This window comes from Nannobrachium achirus (genome assembly GCF_963921795.1).
Source record: "Nannobrachium achirus genome assembly, chromosome: 17".
Lineage (NCBI taxonomy): Eukaryota > Metazoa > Chordata > Actinopteri > Myctophiformes > Myctophidae > Nannobrachium > Nannobrachium achirus.
The window spans coordinates 10,326,858-10,352,420 of NC_137824.1; the positions used below are offsets into that span (position 1 = coordinate 10,326,858).

Consider the following 25,563-nt stretch of genomic DNA (forward strand, 5'->3'; position numbering starts at 1 on the left):
GGGTTTGGACAAGGCAATTCTCTTCAACGCTGCCTTCAGGTATGATGACATGGAACGAGGGCATTTTCATTCATGGTCTGGATACTTTTTACAGACGGATAAAAGGGCAGGGGCTCAAGCCCCCTTCGATGTCTATGTGTGCGCGTGCCTGCATGTGAAAGGGAACAAGCCGATGTCTTTATTGCGAACGAGCTTGGAACTGGGAGGCGGGGTCGTGGCGCAACGCACAGTGGCTCTCCAAACCCCACATCTTTTGAGACTGGCCTGCAGCAGTGTGTCCTTATGGCGTTTCCGCTGGCCGCCACACGAAACGTCTGCCATACCGTATGCATAGTTTTCTGTACAGCACGCCTTTTATAGCCGTTCATCTGGTATACTGCAAACATGGCCAGCCCATCTCAGCTGGGAGTGCTACAGCCACCATGGCATGAGATGCTCACCATTTCAGCCCTGATGTGGACAGGGACGTACTGGGCCCCTGATTCAGCCCGGGAAAGTTGGAGAGGCCCTCACTGGGCATGGCCATTGGCCATCGTGCCAGATTTTTTTGTCTTCCGGATGCACTGTGAGTCTCCAAATACTAACCAATGAGCGGTTACTGTGATTTTAGGTCTTATCGTTTTTTATTGTATAAAGATAGTCTAAAGATGTTGTATGTAGACCATCCAGGAGTAGTCAAGGAAGCTAGGGAGTAGTGGGCCGGTATTCAGATGATAGACAAGCCAGTGGGGCCAATGTGATATGGCTCTGTGGGCTGCTGCTACTCAAAGATTGGCCGTTTCAGATCATGAGAGACAAGCCAGTGGACCAATTACATTAGTTGTATTTACTTTGTGGGCCATTTGTTTTAAAGGCCCGCCTGGAACGGCCGGGAATATGGACCGGCCGTTCGGGAGTTGTCCGCTTTTCCCAATGGCCAGCACGTCCCTGGATGTGGAGGACCACAGTGTCTGGGAACTTAATGGTCCGGCTGCCATTTGATGTGGAGCAGCCCTCTGAGGCAACTCTCATATGGAAGGCATTGAGCTGCTTTGCAATGCATGCATGCTGACTGCTACTACACAGTCTCACAGTGTACTGACTGTTACACAGTCCATGTCTCACAGCGCACTTGCTGGGGAGAGAGCAGCAGATGTGGCCGCCGTCCTTTACTAGCCTCTCTAAGCACTTCATGACCATAATATCTGTGAGAACCGAGTCAAACTAAATGTAGCTAATGCTTCAACGCCTACAATTCCAAGTGCTTGTCAGGGTGGGGGGGGCTCAAATATGATTATTTTGGGGATCCCCATGCATTTCAAATTTGATTAGGCTATTTTGTGTGGTCACTGCCTGAAAAGGTTGAGAACCACGGTCCTAGGGCAGTGGTTATTTTCAGGCCACGACCCCCAACATAATATTTTAACTGGGGACCCCCCCACCCTGACGAGCACTAGTCGATGCATTACATTTTGTATACTATGTTTCTATTGTGCCGATCTACATGCTCACAACGCATCACGTTTGCGAGGCGTTGTGAGCATGTAGATCTGCTATTTTCACAATTTCTGCCTCTAATATTTGACAATTTGGTCAATGTTTATTAAATTGTCGTTTTAGAAGTATTAAAAAATCCTCAAATTGTCACTTTAGAAATGTGCTATATACACATAAACTTTATGTTGGTTTGAGAGAGAAAACAGTGTTGCACATTAAGTTAATCATCTGGGTACCCTCCAAAATAATTTGGGGGGTCCTCCTGGGGGTCCCTAAAACCCACAGGTTGAGAAGCTCTGTCCTAGGGGACTAATCAGAAGTACATTCCTGGTTCCTGGTGGTTGATATGGTTTCCGGACAGAAATTGTTGAGGATTCTGCTGATAAACGTGTGTATTATCTTCACGGTGGTGACGGCTATTCTCCAGATCCTCTGTTCCACACACAGCAGAACAGGGGTGTCACATCAAATTCTGGGCCCTGTGTACAAGGATTCACTGCGGGGCCCCCATGTGCTTTAACTATTGAAAAATAGCAGATCTACAAGCTCACAGCGCGGCACCGAGTGCCACGCTAAAAGTCTTTTAAAAGTCTTTGAATATTTCAAAACCTTTAAGGTTTTTTGAAAAACCTATGTTTCTATGTCAGTGGTGCTCAAACCTTTTCATGCATGTGAAGGACCGCCAAAATGATATACATTTGGCCACGGACCCCCATCTCAAAATATTTAGTTCCAGGGACTCCCGCAGAAGCAAAATCTGAGTTACAAATGTTCGCTTAAAAAAATACATAAATTCAAAGATCTGCACACATTTTCATTACTTATGAAAAATAGCTGATCTAGCTTGTATATCTGCTATTTTTCAATAGCTAAAGTATAAAATAATTAAGGCCCCTCCACCTTGGGCCCTAATAACTCAATCCCCCCCCTTGTGATGCCCCTGTACAGCAGAACAGGCTTTGCTTCAGCATGAAATTGAAGATGGTGATAAGTGGATGTTAGCGGGCAGAACATAAGGGCACACACAGCAGAGCGGGGCGGGGGAACGATAACCAATGTGCCTCGCTCTCGCCGATAAGCAGCGCTGAGCCGCGCAGCGCTGGAATAAGCACTCACATGTTTCACTTAAAGGAGTAGTTCACCCCCAAAATGTTCTACTGATTACTCACGCCATGGAGACTGAGTTCAATATATTTTTTTGTATTGTCGTATTCCTAAGACAAAAAAATGATTATAGTAAATTTACCCCCATCCGGAATCAATGGGGGTACATTTATTATAATAGATTTTTTTGTCTTAGGAATGCGACGAAAAACTAAAAATATTCTCCATAGCGTGAGTAATCAATAGGAAAAAAAATATCTTGGGGGTAAACTACTCCTTTTAAGTAAAAGTATCAATACTGCAATGTAGACAAGAAGCAGGTGTCCCATATTCAAAATGTACTTGCGTAAAAGCCAAAGACTATCAGCATTAATATATACAAATATAAATATATACTTAACCCATTTAGGCCTAATATTATTTAACGCTTTAACAATTGAAAAATAGCAGACCCACAAGCTCAAGCTGTGAGCTTGTAGATCTGCTATTTTTGAAAAAGTTGTGAAAATGTTTGCAAATCTTTGAATATATGTATTTTTTAAGCGAACATTTGTCACTCAAATTTTGCTTCTGGGGGATCCCTGGAACTAAATATTTTGAGATGGGGGTCTGTGACAAAATACATATAATTTTGAAGGTCCTTCACGTGAAAACGTTTTAGAACCACTGACATAGTAGTCTCTCCAGAACAGACTAACTGAGCTCCAGTTAAGTGAAAAGGAGCTTTTCTTTGACGATGGCTATAGCCATTGCTGACATAGAAACATTGTTTCTTTTTTTTTCTTTTTTTTCCCCAAAAAACCTTAGAAGGATTCAAAAGACACTTATAGAATCAGGTCAAAATTCTAATTTTCAATTTTAATAGTTAAAGCATAAAATAATAATACACAATAATGTGTACCCGTAGTACCAAAAGTAAAAGTATATTGTGCAGCAAGTCCCATTTCACAAGTTCAAAGTTCAAAATGTATACAAACTAGAAAGATGCAAGTGTGGTTGCGCCGACGCAAGTCACGAGGAATCCACTAGGAAATGTATTACCATTTGTCCCTTTCGTGCCCATATATGGAGATCCATGATGTCATCAATATTAAGTTCAGATCTTGCAATGCCCATATATGGACATACTGTGTCAGTCTCATGTAGTCTATGATGTCAGACCTCTAATGTCAGTCATCTCCATATTCGGGAAAAGTTTATTTTTTTTCCCCTTCAAGTCAATGGAGGAAATGTATTCACAAATACAAAAAACAAATGTTTACAAATAAAAATGAAAATGTCACAATAGTGTGAAGTGAGCGGTAGGCTACTATTCATGAGTTCCCTTTATCAAGCATCACACTAGCCAATCACAGCGCGTCCTGCGAAGCTTGGCCAATGGGACTATGGGCGATGTACAACAAACTTTGAGCCGTCTGTGCCAAGATTTAGGCCAGAGGTGGGCAACTTTGATGATAGAGAGGGCCACTATATTTCTGACTTCACTCCAGAGGGCCACATTGCGTATTGCTACGTCCTACTTTGTCAGGACGATGATACACGAAAGAAGAATACAAAAGAAGCAAACATAGCTGATCTACAAGCTCAAAACGTGTCGCAGTTTGAGCTTGTAGATCGGCTATTTTTGCTTCTTTTGAATTGGAATCCTGAATATGTTTTTGTTCTTTTTTAATTGGAATCCTGAAATCTAACATTAATTTCAAATGCATTTAGTTATACTTATGTTAATTTATGAACGTAAAACATAAATACAAATATGTTGGACATAAAAAAGACTAACATTTGAATACTACTATACAAGTCATTAAGCTACAAATAGACTTGAGTAAATTCAGCCCAGTCATGGTTGTATGTTTGGAATTGTAACAGCTGAAATCAATAATATATGATTGTAACCAGCTAAGGGCTGCATTTAGTGAAGGTGGGGGCCGCATGTGGCCCCCGGGCCGCCAGTTGCCCATGTATGATTTAGGCCATATCTAGGCCAGATGTTGGCCACACTTCAGTTTACTTAAGCCCTGGACATTTTTCAACAAGTTTTTTTCCCTTTGGTTTTTGTCCGGACAAAGCCAGATGTTGGAGCTACTGTTCCAGAAGCACCGTACAAAAGCTGCCAGCAGCAATACTGTCGAGGGCCAAGGAATGTAATATGTAAAACACAATATGCACAATAGAAATAGAATCCATGGGTTTAATAGAAAGTTCCCTTCTTGAATTCTGTCTTGTATTTATATTACATTTTTAGTCACTGTCAGGCAGAAACCTCATATCTCCAAGTTTCAAATGTGTATGTTTTTTGGTAAATTAAAGCCCTGCTTCATCATACAAAAGCGTCGCACAAAAGTAGTGAAAATAGCCAATCTACAAGAACACAATGCCTCGCATCACAAGGCGTTGTGTGCTTGTAGATCGGCTATGTTCACTATTTTAAATGGTTTTTGAGATGATAACAAAAAAAGGAAGGTTTTGGTTTACAAAACACAGGTTCACTTTGCTAGCATCTTTGACCGAATACAACAGTGTGTTGCCGATAGCAACCACACTAACTAGTATCTAAATTCTCGCCACCATGAGGCCGATTCTTGCAAAACACATTTTTGGACACTGCTCCTACAATTTTTGCCCTAAAATCACGCAAATCGGTACACAGTATGTCTACACTCATCCCATCAACATGAATCTCTCCCATATAGCGCCACCTCCAGGCCGATTTTTAAAAACACATTTTTGGACACTGCTCCTACAGATTTTGCCCTAAAATCACTACACAGTATGTCTACACTCATGTCATCAACATGGATCAGGAAGATTTTGGCAAAACACATTTTTGCCCTATTTGTGGAGATAAGTGACCTACGGTCGCTTATCTCCCGATTAGGGAGTCTTACTGGTTATAGTGGAGTAGAAATACAATGTTTGTGGGCTCATTGAAAGCAGGCACACGTATGTTCTCCCAAATCTTTTGTGGTGTCTCGCTGCGAGGACCACCGCCAGGTAGGCATGTCTCCACAGAGAGAGAGTGGTATGAGGGTAGAGTGAGCCCAAGAGGACCACACCTCCGTCTAGGCAGCGTCATTGAGGGACCCACCTACCTCCTCCATCAGCCTGATGTCTCCACACCTGAGCGCTCTGAATAGAACCACACCTCAAAAGGCTGCTCACTCTCCCTCAGTCGCTCTCTGGTTCTCCGCGTAGACAGACGTGCATTCTGGCGGTGAGGCGAGCACACCACTATTACCTTTCCATTGTTCTCACTGTGAAACCTGTATTGACATTGCCCTGTCTCTCTCTCATATAGGTAACCATGGAACTAAAATAACCCCAAAGCGCAGAGGAGAAGCGCACGGGAAGCCTGGAGGAGCGCCTGTCGCTAACGAGGCAATATTCTAAAACCCACTAACGTTGGGCTGCCCATTCTGAAATCCACCCCCCTTTACCTACCTTACCTGGCCCGGCCAAGGAAGAAGAACGCTCCCCCCCCTAAAAAAGAATGGACATTTCGTTTCAGAAAATTGGGAACCTTATTTAACATTATTGAAAAGTATAATTTTACTTGACTCCAGCTTTTCTGCAAAGTTTCTAAGCCTGTTTTGCCTAATGTGAATAAAAGTGCCAGGTGGCTTTGCACGATTTTTCTGTGTTGTCTTGGTTCGGGTCTATACACCACACTTTATAAAGTGTATTCTCCTCAAAACTGTCCGACAGTACAAAGGCAGGGAGCAATTTGTCTTTCTCTGGTGTTGTTGGTGTTACTTCCATGATATTTTCAAATGTTTTCTTAAACTACACACGACACGCATTACAAGAATATGCCGCTCGAATGATTCTCTCTGTCTGTGCTTCTCTCTGCGTTATGCTTCCAATGGGACTACAGTTCCGTGCAGCAGTGATTACTTCCGATACTCGCCGTTCCAGGCACTAAATAGCATTCGGAGATAGTGGAACAGTTGTCTGGCTAAGCGAGACTACTTCATCTCCCATATTATTATGCAGGTACTGGGAGGAGGAAGTGGGCTCGTCTGAGCTTTGGAAGCCGTTGGACGCTGGAGGTTGCAGGTCGGTGCTCGCCTGCGAGCTGACCTCCTCCTCCCTCACCACCACCTCTTCTTCCCTGTCCGTCGTCTCGCCGTCTTCCGAGTCGTCCTCCTGTTCATCCGACTCGCCGGCCGGCTGCTTCCTCTTAGAGCCCTTGACTTTGGGGGCTCCTCCAACTCCCCCTCCTCCTCCCTTCTTACGTCCGGACGTCCCGGGCTTCCGTCCCCTGCGTCCCGGGGCCTTGTTGTCTCGCACCAGGGCGATCTTTTCCTTCGTGGTTTCCTGGTGGAGGAGGGGGTCCGAAGCCGCCGCCGCCGACTCCTTCTCCGCCATGTCGGGCAGGGACGCCACCAGGTCCTTGAGGAAGTCGAACTGCGTCTCCGTCTCGATGCACTGCTTGAGGTGCGAGGTGGTCATGGTCTTGGCGTTGCGCTCGCTGGTGACGCGGCAGGCCTTGGTGAGCAGAGAGTCCAGGAAGAGCTCCAGGGCCCGCGAGATGATGACGGGCACGGCGGCGGCCACCTTGCCGATCTCCTCGTCCGTCTGCATGATCTTCTTGATCCTGGCCGGAGGGAACCTGGCGTTGTACTTCTTCTTTTTGCTCGGCATCGCAATCGTCGCCCGATGGGGTAGAGACTCAGACATCTAATTTATGGAGCTGTCTGTATATGTATTGTATATATAATATAGAGAATATAGTAGCTTTATATATAGTTAGCTGTCTGGAAGGATGATGCCTATATATGGACATGCCTGACGTCATGTGGGCTCCTCCCACAGTTTTGGCATGTCAAATCGACCGACTACATCGGGACACAGGGGTGCATTTTGCTAAGAGAGGTTATACTGTATAGTAGTTAGTTAATTTATATAAATGTATTTGTTAATACATTTTCTTCTCCATTGACTTTAATTTAAAAAAAAAAACTTTTCCCAAATATGGAGATGACTGATATCATATGTCTGAAATCATAGACCACTTGAGACTGACACAGTAAGTCCATATATTCCATTCCAAGATAGGCCTACAGGCTTACTATTTATGACATCAAGGATCTCCATATATGGGCATACAAGGGACAAGGACTGACACAGAGATCTCCATAAATGTCCATTCATTTAATAATGAATACATTTTCCCCATTGACTTGAATGGGGAAATTCAAATGGTAAGACGGAATTAATTTGTGTGACTGCCCCACCCATGTGACCGATCACCACACCAGCCAGTATGCTGCTGTCCAGGGATGCGCAGAGAATGTTAGAGAGGCAGGGGCTGACATTTCTAAAAGGGCTGTTTGGTGAAAATATCTAAAATAGCAGACCTCCAAGCTCACAATGTGTCGCGCTGGTGGTCGGCTATTTTCGGTGCTTGATATACCACACTGAACTAGGCAAAATCAAGTTAATACTGGAGATCCGGTGTATGGCATGGATTTCTACACAGAGAGGGCAATTCTTTCAACATAAGATGCTGCATTCAAGTTCAGAAGAGTTTGGAGGACGAGGCAATTCTCTTGAATGCTGCCTTAATTCGGGTATGGCATGGAAAGAGGGGGCATTGGAATTTCTTTCACCACAGTAAAGACTGCATTCATGGTCTGGAGAGAGGGCACTTTGAATATCTTTGACTCAATCTTTGACGACTTCTTAATCCTTCTTCTAAATCAGTGGTTCTCAAACCTTTTCATGATCAAGGACCCCCCCCCCCCAAAAATTACAGGTATTTGGCCGCAGACCCCCATCTCAAAATATGTTGTTCCAGGGACCCCCCAGAAGCAGAGATTTGAGTTACAAATGTTCGCTTTTAAATAGATATATTCAAAGACTACTCGATTTTTTCAAAAATAGCAAGATCTACAAGCTTGCAGCGCGGCATTCGGTGCCGCGATGTGAGCTTGTATATCTGCTAAATAATTCTAGGCCTATCTGTTCATCCATCTGTAGAGAGAGAGAGAGAGAGAGAGAGAGAGAGAGAGAGAGAGAGAGAGAGAGAGAGAGAGAGAGAGAGAGAGAGAGAGAGAGGGATGAGGGAAAGGGAAATGAGCCAGCTTTGAACAGCAACATTCAGAGTAGAGAGAACTCACTCATCTGCTCACCAATGACTCACCAGCGCATATCAGTGCCAGTGAAACTTGAGAGGGACTCAATCAAAAAAGCGATGGCGAGAGAGATGAGCAGAACATTTTGAACTGAGCGTTCCAAAAAACGTTATTCACTCACATGCAAGGGGAGAAAGCACTTAATAAAGCTGTGGCAGGCCAGGGGTCCCACAGATAATAGTCTCAATTCATTTGATTAGCATAAAGCTAAATTATATAGCTATAATTTAAAGAGGGAACTCGAGAAGGAGAGCCAGGTTGTTCTTCTGGCTCCACCGCTGTCTCATCGTCGTCCACGTTCAGACCTTCCACTGCTGTGTCATCACTTTCCCCCACCAGCACTGGACTGTTTTATAGCCGGAGCAGATGGTTCCCTGGGCATGGCTACACCAATTAACCCATTTAGGCTAGGAATTATTTTAGCTATTTAGCTATTTTATATTTAACTATTGAAAAATTGTGAAAATGTGTACAAATCTTTGAAAATATCTTTTTTTTTAAAGTGAACATTTGTAACTCAAATATTTGCTTCTGGGGGGGTCCCTGGAACAACATATTTTGAGATGGAGGTTGAGGGCCAAATAAATATAGTGTTGCCCGATCCCGATCACGTGATCGGATCGGCCGCCGATATGGCCGTTTTTATAAGATCGGAGATCGGGGAAAAAAAAAAAAATCGATTGAAAGTTACAGGTAAGGTGAATGCGATATGAAATGTAAGCTTACCATAATCACAGTAATCCTTAATCATTTTCAATCATATTCAAGGGCTTTTGGAGAAATGAGACAGACAGAGCACTGCAGAGGGAAGGTGATTGTGTCAGACTCTGTGTACAGCTGGCAGCTGATGCCAATAAGTAGTAATTGGCCCCTTGCTAATGGATCAAAGGAAGGCAATTATGTCTCTCTGCACTGTCAACTAGCTCAGTGGTTCTCAACCTGTGGGTCAGGACCCCCAGGGGGGTCCTCAAATTATTTTGGGGGGGTCCCCAGATGATTAACTTAATGTGCAACATTGTTTTCTCTCTCAACAGTAAACAAATCAATATAAAGTTTAAGTGTATAGAGGGTATCTGCACATTTCGAAAGTGAAAAATTAAGGACTTTTTAATACCTCTAAAATGACAAATTAAACATTGGCCAAATTGTCAAATATTAAAGCCAGAAATTGTGAAAATAGCCGATCTACATGCTCACAACTCCTCGCGTTGCGAGGCGTTGTGAGCATGTAGATCTGCTATTTTCACAATAGAACCGTGTTATACAAAATATACTTCCTCAACTCTTCAGGGTCGGGGGTCCCCAGTTAAAATATGATTATTTTGGGGGTCATGGCCTGAAAAGGTTGAGAACCAAGTGATAGAATGAATAGAACATTTTTTTTTCTTCTTAATGCCTTGCCAAAAGATCGGATCGGGAAAGATCGGGATCGAATCGGAAGCAATAATATTTGATCGGTATCGGATCGGGAGCGAAAAAACCCTGATCGGGGCATCCCTAAATAAATATAATTCTCAGGGTCCTTGACATGAAAAGTTTTGAGCACCACTGACATGGAAACATGCGTTTTTCCAAAACCTTGGAACGATTTAGAAGACATTTATAGAATCAGGTCGATATATTTAAAGACTTGCACAAATGTTCAAGATTCTTTCAAAAATAGCAGATCTACAAGCTCGCAGCGCTGTGAGCTTGTATATCTGCTATTTTTCAATCGTTAAAGCACTAAAAAATGGTTAAAGTGATAATGTGTAATACTGGGTTCCCGGGCCACATGGCTTAACTCTCCCCACATGTTTCTGTGTTGCCACTGCTATTGTACCCGACTGGGCGGAACAGCCAGTGAACCGCTAACAGATAATATAGGAATACAACATTTGTGCTGGTTTACGTCACGTTGCTGTGGGCCACCTGAAGCATTCACTCCACTTCGCTCCGTTGGGACCCGTTTCCAGCAGAGCCTCCCGGTGACTAACAGCGGTATATCCTTTACTGCTGTCTGTTTTGAAACAATACACTTAACGATAATGATAATGATAGTTACCTACTCCTCCCGCGGGGGAAATTCGGGTATCGCAGCCCAACCCAGCTGCTTTTTTTCAGCTTAACCCAGCTGAACCCTATGAGGCAGCCCACAAGGAGCGCAAGGGGGGAGCAGTGATAGCTGGAGCGGGGGATCGTACCTGCGACCTCTGGGATCTCCGGAGTCCTAGGTATGGACACTAACCACTCAGCCATCACTGCTCTAAACGTGGTAGCAGAGGCTGAAAGACAACGTGTGGAAAGGTCTCTGTATGTAGAAACACGCTGTAAGGTAATAAGGTGCTGATCTCTCTCTTCTGCTGGGATCTTTGAACTGGTTAAAGGCATTGTCCATAAATAAGTATACTGTATATGGAGCTCCGGTTTTCCAGTGCCACAAGTGGCGTTTCCATAAACTTAATCGAATTAGGGAAGCGAATTATCAGAAATACGCATTAAGACAAAGCGAATTTAGCATGTTTCCATTTGCGGGTGTCATTCGAATTAGCGACGTCGCAAGAGTTGATCAGGCTGGTTTTTTTCAGACCGAACCTGAGCACTGCACCGTCTGCACGTCTGACTGCTGTCACTCGGTCGCTGTCTAGTAGTGGGAAGAAGGGATTATCAGTCGTCATCATCATGGCCCCAAATAACTTTTAAATATATTACAATTGGCGACGAGTCTCTTACGAAATTGGCAAGAGTTCCTCTCAATACATAAAGCTACCGATTCACCGGGAAAACCGCGGTCGCGTCGCTGCACAGTGGCAGTTTCAGCGTCCTCTGGAAGGTCAGGTGGCCGATCTGGAAGCTCACAACGGCGCGGAGACGTGGATGCGAGCTGCTGTGCCTGTGAGCTTGTAGATTGGGCACTTCAGGCACGCAACACCGTGGGATGAGGAAGGGTTTGCTCGCCACCGATGGCTTAAAACGGGAGGAATTTACACATGGTCCGTGTCACTCCGTGTGTAACAAACAACAGGTTTGTTTTGTGGGCTAACGCTATACCATGGACAAAGCGGCAGGGGAAATGGACCTAGAACGTCATACTTTATTCGAATGTAATTGTCTGACCCGTTTCCATTCACTTTTGCGCATTTAGTTTATTCGATTAAGCCTCAAAATCCTCCTCCTCCAAGCAGATAATCTTTTTTGCGGATAATGAAAGTTTATTCGCATTTTGAAGTGTTTCCATAAAAACATTTTGCGACTAAGCCGTTAATGCGCAAAAAGTGGCTTTATGGAAACGCCACTACAGGTCCAAACATGCTCTATGACTGAGTGTGACACAGGGGCAGTCATTTCGAAAGCCACTACTTTAGACCACAGCTGAAATTACTGTTTTCTTTTTTTTCACTAAAATGTGATAAAGCCACAAACGCATTTCATAAATATCAGGCTACATTTCACTTAAACGCCAGAGCTTAACTCTGCATGTAAATAAGACTTTTTTTAATTAATGTGAGAGATCATGCAGGTCATTGCAGGTTAGAAATGTATTTAGAACTTGAATATCTCAAAAGTAGTATTTCAGCATGGCATCATTCTATAAGCCATATCTTCAAAACTGTTGGGTCAATCTCCACAACCAATATATCATTTTGTAGCTATGATTCCCAGCTTTCAAATGAAATGAAAAAATGAAAATGAAAAAAAAAAAAAAAAAAAAGAAAAATCAATGACTAGCTGCCAGCCGTGCTGGGACACATATGGTCATGCGCACACATGGGATCGACCGACTCTGTGCGCGCAGCGGCTTGGACTTGAGAGAGTGAGAATGGTGCCCAGGCGTCGAGTCATTCTGATAGTCGGTTGTACAGAACCACACATCTAATGGATATGCCCATATATGGGCATATAGTGATGACATCAGGGATCTCCATATATTGGGTGCCTCTGATAGGCCTGTATCGAAGCCCTGGGTGCGGCCATATTGAAGCCCTTACATCTGGGTGTGAGAGCTTCGTAGCGGCCCGAACCTCCAGTGATATCTGGGAGATAGAGATTCAGATTCCATGTATGGCAGTGATTGTTCTAGAGCTCCAAATGGAGCTGACGGATTTGTTTGCACCTGATGCCATGAGGGTTAGACAACACATTCCATATTTGGGCATGGCTGCTGTTATGGTTGTGTCATAATGACATGAGCGTAATAATGTGGTCCGACCCTCTGAGATTGTAGTACGTATATATACTCACGTCTAGAGTTTGGAACACTGTGCAGCCCTCACACCTTCGTAACTTAACAGTACGCTCTTATACAGGAGCTACTTTAAAAGTGCAAGGTCGGGAGTAAGCAGCACAAAGCCATCGTATCTATGACATCATATTGATGGCATCAGTCTTTCCCAAATACAGATTCAGGATTAGGACTGCATGGTTATAATTAATTAGATTTGTGCCTGAAGGAAGTGCGCTCTCAGTTCCGAGCAGTTCATGCAAGAGTTCCATGGATCCGTCTCGCCAGACTCAGAGCTCCTTTCGGGGAACCACCACGGTTCCGGAGAGGACAGAACTGCTGTGTCGGGTGAAATACTGCAACAGCCTGCCGGACATCCCCTTCGATCCAAAGTGCATCGCGTACACCTTCGACCAGCGGAGGTTTGTTCGGTACAAGCCCACCTCTCTGGAGAACCAGCACAAACACGCTCTCCTGGCGGAAACCGACCTCGGGGTCACGATCGACCTCATCGACCGGGACGCCTACCGTCTGGACCCGAGCGTCGCCCTGGGCCCGGCCGACAAGACGCTGCTGGAAGAGGACGTCCACTCTCCGTTCAGTTCCAAGAGGTCCCTGCAGCATGCCAAGGTGGTCCCGTGGATGAGGAAAACGGAGTACATTTCCACGGAGGTTAACAGATATGGTGTCTCCAATGGGAGGGCTAAAGACAATATCGCAGAGCCCGTCAGACAGCGTTCCACAGAAGAGATCTACAAGGACGGGCACAGCCAGATTTCTGCCATCGAGAAGACGTTTGGGGACGCGCAGAAACCCATCCGCCGGCACCACAGCAAGGCCGGGGTTACTCCCGTAGAGGTGCTGCCCGTGTTCCCCGACTTCAAGATGTGGGTCAACTCGTGCGCTCAGGTAATCTTCGACTCTGATCCCGCGCCTAAAAACGTGTCGGCACCTGCAGGCGTGGAAATGATGTCTCAGGCCATGATCAGAAGCATGTCGAACGTGAACGAAGACAAGTTTGTGGGTTATTTCCTGCCCAGCGAGGAAACCCTCCGTAAGCGCAAGAGAGATGCCGAGGAGGAACCGGACCAACGTTACGATTACAACCTCGCTCAGGAGTATAACTGGGAGATCAAGAACAAAAACAGCAAGGACTACGAAGAGACCTACCTCTTCGTCTTCAGAGACGGCGACGGCGTTTACTTCAACGAGCTGGAGACCAGGCTGTATCTGGGCAAGAGGAGGAGACCCAACAAGGCTGGAGGAGTGCGACCGACCAGGGACGCCGTGCTGGTGTGTAAGCACAGAGAGATGAACGAGGAGGAGCTCCAAGCCCGAGAGCGTCGCAGAGCGCAACTGGAAAACCACGATCCCAAAGACAAAGAGGACAACGCGGCTAAAGACCTTCCGGGTTCTGGCGACGAGGACGACAAGAGCGGCAGAGGCGGCGTGATCGAGGAGGAATCGGAGGAATTGGAATGGGAAGTTGAGGAGGAGGAGGAAGGAGAGAAGCGACAGAGGGCGGCCACCAGCGGGATCGAGAACATGAGGGCCATGTGCGACGAGATTTTCGGCAGCGACAGTGAGGAGGATGGCGACGACGACGAGCACCAGAACTCGGCCGGGAGCAACGAGGAGGAGGAGGAGGACGAGGAGGAAGAGAATGAGGAAGAGGAATATGAAGAGGAGGAGGAGGAAGAGGAGGACGTGACAAAGGAGGTGACAAACAGGGTACAAGGACAAAGAAGGTGACAAAATGGCGCGTAGTGATGTTTCGAGCAACCACTAGTCCGAATCGCAGGTGAGCGCTAAGCTTCCGCCTCGGGTTAATGCTAACCTGGTGAATACTAACCCAAAGTCTAAACCTTAACCCTTACCCCAAACCTAACCAGAGTAGTGAGGATTTGAAACAGCGGAATATCGAAATATCTATATTTTGCCATGACAAAGGGGCTTGCAGGGACAAAGGAGGTGATTTAAGTGGTTAAGTGAGTATTGTAGTTGTGCATCTAGTAATAGCTAAAGAGAGCGAGTGAGAGAGGCAGCAAAAATAGTGTTCCAACGTCAAGCTCAGTGACTGACTAATAGCAGAATCGCGTTCAACTCTGTTTCATAAATATGTTAGTAACAACATATCAAATAATAAACAAAATAAAACGGACCCACAAAACTATTGGTTAGTGGTGAGTCATCACTTTCCACAGTTTTGTCTTTTGTAAAAGGAATGTTTTTTTTGTGCAAAACAAATGCTTGCAATGGATTCAGAATCATGAAAAAACCCTAGTTTGACTCCTCACATGCTACTTAAAGCAGGTTTATTATTTATATTATTTCCTGTATAGTAAAGTTAATGGGACCCAAACTTTCAGCATGTTCCACAACTCAGATTTCTTAGGACATTTGATATGTTGTTACTAACATATTTATGAAACAAAAAGAGTTGAAAGTGTTTCTGTGCAATTTGTTTTAAATTAAATAGAATGCCCGGCTAAACCTGTAAGACTCCCTAATCGGGAGATAAGCGACCATCACGTCGCATACACAAACTTTAGAAGGCAATCCTAGCCAATCAGGAGGGAAAATGGGAAATGGGGCAGATCCATGTTAATCTGTAGGAGCATTGTCCAAAAATGTGTTTTGCAAAGATCGGCCTGATGGTGGTGCTAGAAGAGGGCCATGTGAGAGATCAGGGCTGGAGGTTGTGATTTGCCATCCAAGGACTGTGTGTGTGTGCAAAGTTTGGCATCGATAGGGCCAACGGTGCTAGGGCAAAATATAAATATTTCATACACGGGAAACATGTGGCCACCTTCACTCAATGTGGCCCACAGGTTAATATTGGAATACTGATATATTATTGATTTCAGCTGTTACAATTCCAAATAATGCAAATATGACCCTATTTAATTACTTAGTCTATACTAGAAGTACTGTTTCTCCAAAACAGTGTGGGCTCGCATGTAGCACCATGTATGGGCACAACGATCTACCCTTTGGCTGCACCTCATTGGCTACGGGCCCTGCCTTTGTAATGTCGGTACAAAGGCAGTGTCTTACGTCATTTTGAGGAGAACTTGATTGATAGATTACGTCATTTTTGAGGAGAACTTGGCTGATAGATATGTAATTTTTTTGACTCTCCACCTTTGACCCCTCCCTGGGAGCGGTGAGCTGCAGCCGTGCCGTGCTCGGCAATCAGTAATGGTGATCAACCCTTGATGCTGAGTACCAAGCAGGGAGGCATTGGGTCCCATTTTTTACAGTCTTTGGTATGAAAGCAGCGCGTAATATGATATAAGATTTAAAGAAAATGTACAGTGTAATTCAGGGCTGCCGTGGATGAAAAAAATGGTTATTTGTGTCCCAATCTCACTGAGAGCCAGTCATCTCGGAAAGTACAGCTTTAGACAGGGACTGAAAATACCTTTTTTTTTTTTTCACTAAAATGTGATAAAGCCACTAAAGCATTTCATAAATTTCAGGCTACATTTCACTTAAACGCCAGAGCTTAACTCTGCATGTAAATAAGACTTTTTTTTAATTAATGTGAGAGATCGTCAGGTCATTTGCAGGTTAGAAATTTATTTAGAACTTGAATATCTCAAAAGTAGTATTTCAGCATGGCATCATTCTATAAGCCATATCTTCAAAACTGTTGGGTCAATCTCCACAACCAATATATCATTTTGTAGCTATGATCCCCAGCTTTCAAATGAAATGAAAAAATTAAAATGAATAAAAATCCAATGACTGGCTCCCAGCCAAATTGGGACACATTTACAGGACTGTCCCAAAAAAAACGAAAAAAAAAACTGATAACCCCTGATATATAGGTACGTCACCGGCGGGTGTGGGATTAGAGCTGCCGCCTGCTTTAGAAAGCAGAGGTTAAGGGAAGACAGATAGCGGTGGACGAGCGGTGAATGTGGTCAGGATTAACACTGGATTAACTTGTATGGCGGGGCCTCTAGGGTCAACCTGTGTGTGTGTGTGTGTGTGTGTGTGTGTGTGTGTGTGTGTGTGTGTGTGTGTGTGTGTGTGTGTGTGTGTGTGTGTGTGTGTGTGTGTGTGTGTGTGTGTGTGTGTGCGCGCGCGTGCGTGCGTACGTGCGCTTGTATTACTGTACTTGCGAAGGCAAATGTCCCTACAAGTATAGACGAATTTAACGCAGTAACTACCGTACCCGACTAAAGGCCCTTTCCCACTGCGCCCGATAACGATAACGGTATGTCACGTTCACATCAATTATGACTAGGGATGGGTATCGAGAACCGGTTCTTGTTGAGAACCGGTTGCCCGTGGTTCGGTTCCATGGAATCGTTAGCCAACGTCCTTAACGATTCTGCTATCGGTTCCTGCATATGCGCGATGGCGTCACGTCACACACGCGATGCGCTGCCTTGTTTAGACGCAGCTAAAGTCTGGCTGTATATTTCACGAGAATGTTCATGTTTTGAAAATGAGGCGTCAGCTTTCGGTGACCGGCCGGTCACTGTCACTGACATAAATTCCGATTGTGTCTATATGGCACTGCACAGCATGATGCTCTGGTCCTGTGACTAAAGCAAACATAACAAGTAGCAGCCGGTCTACTTCATAGTGGCAGCCTACATAATACAGATGGTGCTGGTTACCTTTGCAATGTAAGGATATATTCCATAATCCAGTGTCAAGACGTCGTCTCAAAGAAGAAGAAGAGAAAAAAAAGCATCGTGTCACCAGGCTTTACTGCCTCCAGACGGAGTTTACTTTCACTTTCATTTAACAGAAAGCAACAGCATTGCAAAAGCTGTTGCAAGCTACAGAAAAAGCCACCCTATAAATGTCCCTTTATTTTAGCCAGTTTCAAAGGAAAACCACCTCCCGTTTCTCTGTTTCACTTTGCGTGGTGTTGTTGTGTCTGTCCGCACGCTGGATTAATCAATGCATGTCCAGGTGAATCCCGTTAAAAGTCGTTATAGTATCCTCCGATAGTTTCACAAATTACATTAAGCAACAGAAATGTATTATTTAACATGTTAAGTCCCTTACAGAGGTTTTACAACCCAAACAACAGGAACAGTGTCAGTGTCACAAGGTAATATTTTGCCTTTAAATATTTGAAAGGAATAGACTAGAGTCAGACTACTGTAAATTTCTCACCTTGAAAACAACGAATGCAACCTTATTTATTTTAGCTTTCAAGACAATCGTTTTGCTTGTTAAATTTTTTTTTATTCAATAATAATATTTGTAATAATATTTGAAATAAATGGTCTCAATATGTAGCCATAATTTTAAAATAAGGTTTTTGCCATAATCATGCAGCTCTAACAGTGACACAGACAGCAGCAATGGCACAGCAATTGAAAAATATATATACAGTAGTATGTATTTTTAACATAGCGAGGTGTGGCGAGGGGGCTGAGAATCGATAAGAGAATCGATAAGGAACCGGATCGATAAGCAGAACCGGAATCGGAATCGGAATCGCTAAAATCTTAACGATACCCATCCCTAATTATGACGGCTTTATCGTTGTGGTGTGGACGCTGCCATCCACTTCAATTGAAAAACAATATTTTGTTGCGACCGTCAGGTCGCAGTTACTATCAAAACCTCCACCGGCTGTCAGTCCCTCTGTCAGTCTGTCACACGTCACAGGTTACATGTCACACTTTTGCCCGGTTCATATCTCTGCAACCGTTGCCCCGATCCATGCCAAATTTTGCACACACGCTACTTGCCTGCCAAACCACTACCTCAACCCATCAATTCTTGGATGCCCCTCTTCTAGCGCCACCATGAGGCCAATTCTTTGGACACTGCTCCTACAAATTTTGCCCTAAAATCACGCAAATCGGTACACACTTGGTCTACACTCATGTCTTCAACATGGATCTGTCCCATATAGCGCCACCATCAGGACAATTCTTTCAAACACATTTTTGCACACTGCTCCTACACATTTTGCTCTAAAATCACGCTGCGACCTGACGGTCGCTTATCTCCCGATTAGGGAGTCTTACTGGTTATCGTTATCCAGTGGGAGGGGGCCTTTAAGTTGTGTTTCCAAATTCAACCGTAGATTGCAAAAGCCGGATTGAGTCAGATATAGCGTTTCCTATTGTAAACCGTAGCGTGCGTTCGGCGGCACTCAGCACTGATAAAAAAAAAAAAATCATATTCCCATAATCCTTCAGGAGATGTAGTTACCAGGAAATGAAAACCTCCGGGTTGCTGTGAAGGAAAATGGATTTGTCTCATAATCTTTATGTTATGTTATGGTTAAACAAAGATTTGGGAGTTATGTATGTACAGTAGTCAGTTCGGGGGTTTTGTGTTAAGACGGTTAAGAGGTTAGGGGCCGGCGTTGGAGTCTTGCCTGATTCATAAAAAATATATAGCGATCAACAAGTTCACAACGTGTCACAGTGTGACGCGTTGTGAACTGGTAGATCAGCTGTAGCCTATTTGGCTGTTATGAAAAAAGCCAAAAGATTGTAACATTCCATGGCATTTATTACATCTCTATCATAAATGCTGATGTCCTCACAAGTGTGGTAGTAAAAATGTGTGTGTGTGTGTGTGTGTGTGTGTGTGTGTGTGTGTGTGTGTGTGTGTGTGTGTGTGTGTGTGTGTGTGTGTGTGTGTGTGTGTGTGTGTGTGCGACTGCGTTAAACTTTTATTACAGGCAATTCTACAGGCAGGCTCAGGGGAAGGTCATGGAAGGATCAACACACACACACACACACACACACACACACACACACACACACACACACACACACACACACACACACACACACACACACACACACACACACACACACACCACTCTGGCGTTCGCCTATATGTATGCTCAGCAGTTTGATGTAACGTGAGCGTGTCAGAGCCAGTCTATTACTCACTGATCTGCTGACAGCCAGATGTATCAATTATCACACTGATCATCACTTCCAACCTGCCTTATTGTCAGGCTACATTGTTGCCTGATGGCCAGTGTTTTATTTTTATTTATTTTTATTAACCCATTTAGACCAGGGGTCTTCAATGTTTTCAGGCCAAGGACGCCTTAGTTGAGAGAGAGATGAAGCAGGGACCCCCACAACCTGTTCATAGATTCCATATAGTTTCTTTGTTTGACAGCACAATCATCAGTGTATTTTGGATTCATGTCAATTTGTGTTTTCAGATATTTAACCACTTGAACCGTCAATACTTAATAAACTTGACCTTTCACTCTGTACTCTTTTTTCCCCCTCCAACCAAACCTCTTTGCCGAAAATAGACAATCTACAAGCTCACAACGCCTCGCAGCGCAAGGCCCTTGATTTAGACCATGCAAAGCATATTTTTTCAATTTAGATTTTAAGTTAACCACACTATTTTATACTTTGGCTATTTAAGCTATAGCCGGGTAAATATAGTGAACATTTGAACATTAAATCTTTGCTTCTGGGGGTCCCTGGAATGACATATTTAAGTTGGGGTCCAAGGCCAAATGCATATTGGCCGTGACATGAAAAACTTTGAGAATCACTGATCATAGAAACATTTTTTTTTTTTTTTTCAAAAAACCTTAGAAAGTTTACCAGTTTTATACTACTAAGACCCCTGATAAATGACTATGTTTTAACGTGAGAACAAGTTCTAATTTTTACCTTTTTTCACTGACACAATAAAATAAAACTAAGCTATTATGACTAAATCTATAAGACTTGACAATTTCGTCAACTGATAAATACTAGACTAAAATGTCAGTGGAGAAGAGATCCAGTAGAACAAAAAATAAATAAAAATAAAAACAAGTCATTTTATGTTTGGTTGTGCTCGGGTGTTCCACTCTGAAAATAGCAGATCTACAAGCTCACAAAGTGACGCAGCAGAGCTTGTAGATCTGCTATTTTCAGCATGCAACCAAGTGTAAAAAAAATATATATATATATATTTGTTTTGCTGATGGCGGAGCAAAAGTAATATGTAATATAAAATAATATGTTATATTGTTAAAATAATTACTATTGATTCCAAGTAATACGTCATATAGTATTATAACATTTTTTAAGGAGTAATATGTAATAAGTAGCATTACTCTCCTGAGTAACATTGCGCTTCATATACGAGTAGTGTAAACGCCTGCCTCTGTTCCCCCAAACATCACCTCCACTGTCAAAGACAACTTCCAGCCTCCCGGCTGACGCCTTATAAGAATTATAGGACACATTTCCCGGGTAATTTAAAATGACATTCCTTCGGTTCACAGTGCCGCAAGGAGACAGATTTATCTTCATTTAACCCGAGTAAATTGAAAGTGAAAACTACAGCGTATTATTATGACTAGCGAAGAGTGTCCCCTTTGTGATGAATAGCGCGGGGAACCCACCGCGACGCTGTGGGCCGCGCGGCCAGGCAACTTTTAATGTGACGCCGGAAAAGTTTAGACAAACTTATACGCGAGAAGTGTTAAGTCTCTTGGCCCCCTGAAGGCTAAATTTAACCTGCATTTAGCTTAACCCGTTTAGGCCTGGAATTGTTTTATACTTAAGCTATTGAAAAAAAAAAAAAAAAAAAAAAGCAGGTATAGAAGCTCACAGTGCGGCACCGTGAGCTTGTAGATCTGCTATTTTTGAAAAATCACAAAACGTTTTGGCAAATCTGTAATATATGTATTTTTAAAGCAAACATTTGTAACTCAAATTTTGCCTCTGGGGGATTCCTGGAATTTAATATTTTGAGATGGGGGTCCGTGGCCAAATACATATCATTTTGGGGGTCCTTCACAAGAAAAAGTTTGAGCACCACTGACAGGTTATTTTCCCAAAAAGAAAAAAAAAACTTAGAAGGATTTCGAAGACACTTATAATCGGGTCAAAATATTCAAAGATTTGCCACAAAAAAAAAAGAAATCACGATCTTTCAAAAATAGCAGATCTACAAGCTCGCAGCGCGGCACTCGGTGCCGCGCTGTGAGCTTGTAGATCTGCTATTTTTTCTAATAGTTAAATCGTAAAATATTGGTTAATAATACGTTCCCGTTCTTGATGGCTTAATAAAAATAAATAACCTGAGGACAATTTTCAGCATGACTGCCTTTATGTCTTTGCGCTTGCCCCAGCGAAACGCATCAGCAGCGCTGCTACCTTTGATGCTGATGCAAAACACTTTAGTATATATTTCTATGGCCACATCCATAACAGTATGAGCTAGTCCTTCACCTCGGCGCTGAAGCACAGTATCAATCACAGAGCAGAACCCCCGGGGCGGGGGCGTGAAATCTGTTTACCGCTTATTACGTTACAAAATGCTCACAGACTCACCTAGATACACGGGAGAGAGGGAGAGAGATGGAGGGGGAGAGGGGGAGGGGGAGGGGAGAGAGATGGGTACTTTTACAGACTCAGGTATACCTATATGCTGTATCCCAAGAACTGAAATAGATACAGACACGTACTACTTGGTACCAAAATATCCGCAATGCCCAACTCGTATATTCAACTTTAATACATGTATGGGTCTTAAAATCAATGCATTTGGAGTTATAAAGGGAAGAAAAAAAAACACGTTTTTGGACAAACATGTTGGATTTCGGGGTATAGTATATGTACCAAATTTCATGCTTGCATCACCAAGTGATTCTTCACTTATCTGTTCAGCTAGAGGAGAAGAGGAGGAGAGGGGAGGGGAGGGGAGGGGAGCGGAGGGGAGCGGAGGGGAGGGGAGGAGAGACGAGAGACGAGAGAGAGAGAGAGAGAGAGAGAGAGAGAGAGACACAGTATCCCTGTGTCCCTCCATTCTTTTCATCAGCCTTTTCATCACCTCTGTATAGCTATAGAATATATGAACAGAGCTAGAGGTCTGCGCGGGACAGATTTTTTGATCCCGCTCCCGCCCGCTCCCGCATCATTTCTGACCACTCCCGCCCGCCGCCGCAATGATTTAATTTTTGACCGCCCGCAGACAATTCCTCTCCGCCGCTCCCACCCGCGACAAACAAATGATGTGAATTTAGACCTGCGGACTCCCGCGGCGCACGTACCGCAGCACGTCCAACAGCCTCCCTCCCAAGAAGGCACAATTGAAATGAGATCCAAAACCATTACCAAACAAAAAAGTGTGCCGTCTGCGCGATGCGAGGAGCACATTTGTGAGTGACGGTGGCGTGAGAACAAATGAGAGAAAGAGAGAGAGGGGGAGAGGGCGAGCGACGGAGAACTTGGCGGAGAGAAAGAGAGACTCCAGTCCACGTACTGTATCAATGTGGGTGCGTTGTCCTCAGCAGGGGGAATTGCGTTCTCTATTCACATCTTGACTTGCTAAAGAAGGCACGTTGACGTTTGCAATGCATCTTATCCATTGAGATCCAAAACCAACAGGACTAGTGCGCGAGAGAGGAGCATTTGTGAGGTTGTTAACAGAGGTAAAGTTATATTGCGATGGGACATAGGCGATGGGACTATATTATAATAAATAGTTGTTATTTAGGCTAAATAGTGAGCGACAATGCCAATGACAATGCCGCAAATATCTGCCCACCGGTTAGCCGTTAACAGACGAGAGAGGGAGGGAGGGGGGAGTTAGAGCGCGTGCGAGAGAGAGAGAGAGAGAGAGAGATAGTCCACGTGCTGTATGCGTTGTCCTCAGGCGCTCAGCAGGGGAATTTACATTCTCTACATATTCACATCTTGCTAAAGTATAGATATAAGCTTAGTGCGGGAGAGTGCGGGATTTTGCGGCGCCCGCCGATGTTATTTTGACCGCATGTCCCCTCCCACGGTGATTAAAATATCGCCCGCGCCGCAACATATGGCGACGGGTCCTGCAGGTCCCGCGGGAGTGCGCTCCCGATGCAGGGCTCTAAACAGAGCCACTATTCCCTTTTGATTGTATCCGAACAAATTTCTGCTATTATTTTGCCGCAAAGGTTTTATAGGCCTACAGAGTGAATACAACATTTGCACAAAAAATCATCCATCCATCCATCCATCCATCCATCTATCCATCCATCCATCTTCAACCGCTTATCTGGAATCGGGTCGCGGGGGTAACAGTTCCAACTGAGACTTCCTTATCCCAAGCAACTTCCTCCACTCCCTCAGGGAGTATACGAGGCGTTCCCAAGCCAGTTTGGAGATATAATCCTTCCATCTGGTCTTTGGTCTGCCACGGGATCTCCTCCCAGTGGGACGTGCATCGAGGACCGAAGGCGCTCGGGGGGCATCCGTACTAGATGCCCAAACCACCTAAGCTGACTCCTTTCCAAGTGTAGGAGCAGCGGTTCTACTCCAAGTCTCTCTCACTTCTTCAGCCACCCGTCTGAGGGAACCCATTTCGGCTGCTTGCACCCGCGACATTATACTTTCGGTCATGACCCACACTTCATGACCATATGTGAGAGTAGGAACGAAGATTGCTCGTTAGACAGATCTCGGGGTCACAAAAATTCAACTATTTCAAAAAGTTTATACCGAGCTAGCCTTTCCTCAACTATTTCTGATCGAAAATGCAATTTTCTTATAATAAAATAGCCTTCACTCGAAGTTGCAAAAGCAAAAGAGCTTACTCTTTTATTTATTGTCAGCTCAAACAGTTTTCTGTGACCGGGAGACTTCCCGTCTGAAATCGACAGAACATTGTCAGGGAGAAAGGAGAGCATTTGCAATTTAGGTGTCGTTATGTAAATGCTGTTCAGATTATTATTTTCTCCGATGAAAGTAAGTGAGCAAGGCTAAACAGTGAAAAGAACCTTGAAAAACAATGATTTCCAGAAAAGAATGCAAGAAAAGTCCAGGAAAAGCTGAAGTGTTGGAATGGGTCATCCGTACTTCTCCAGGGCGTAGTTACAGCTACAGTAACTCTTGTTTATAATAACACCACTGATACTGTATAAGCTGAGCTGCAGAGTCATTTAAGTGTCAACTGCAAGTAAGACAAATGAGTTGTAGAAAACATGTTGTAGTTGATATAGTAGGTTGTTTTTGCTTTGAACAACTGCATTGTTTCCCGCAATGTAGTCATTTCTTTCTCTCCCCCCCTCCTCTCTCTGTCCATACCTCCATCTTATTGTGTCTATTTTTCATAAATTAAAACCCTAGTTGATCATACTACAACTTAACACAAAAGTAGCAGTTCCGTCGAGCTTGTCGATCTGCTACTACTGGATTTGAATCCTGAAAAGTAGGGGTGTAACGATGAATTACTTTTATCGTCGATAGACCAAAGGAGGTCTAGAGTGGCTTATTGTCAGTATCAGCCGGTAACATGCGGTTACAATGCTCTAGACCCCTGGGAGATGGAGTCTGTCCTGTTACAATGCTCTAGACCCCTGGGAGATGGAGTCTGTCCTGTTACAATGCTCTAGACCCCTGGGAGATGGAGTCTGTCCTGTTACAATGCTCTAGACCCCTGGGAGATGGAGTCTGTCCTGTTACAATGCTCTAGACCCCTGGGAGATGGATTGCTGAGGTGGAGCGCCACACCTACCATCAGCTCCCCAAGTACCTAGTGTTGATACAATCGATTATTTGCATTGCAAAGCGATACTACTGTTTGCATATCGATCCGGTTGAATTGTTAAAGGTAGTGTAAGTGATTGTGTTCTGATAGTACTAGTTACTGTAGAGTGTTTGGTCCATTTGGACTTCAGCCTTATCCCCTGTGAGGAGA

At 44.1% G+C, this 25,563-nt stretch overlaps 1 protein-coding gene across 1 annotated transcript; it reads left to right on the forward strand.

Annotated features, from left to right (window-relative positions):
* Positions 1 to 13,188: 13,188 nt before the first annotated feature.
* Positions 13,189 to 14,670, forward strand: LOC308302243 (RNA polymerase II-associated factor 1 homolog; the record flags this gene model as incomplete). The annotated part of the gene is made up of 1 exon (XM_080746501.1): positions 13,189 to 14,670. The coding sequence occupies one exon, from the start codon at positions 13,189 to 13,191 to the stop codon at positions 14,668 to 14,670; it is 1,482 nt and encodes a 493-aa protein (XP_080602627.1).
* Between the last annotated feature and the right edge of the window lie 10,893 nt (positions 14,671 to 25,563).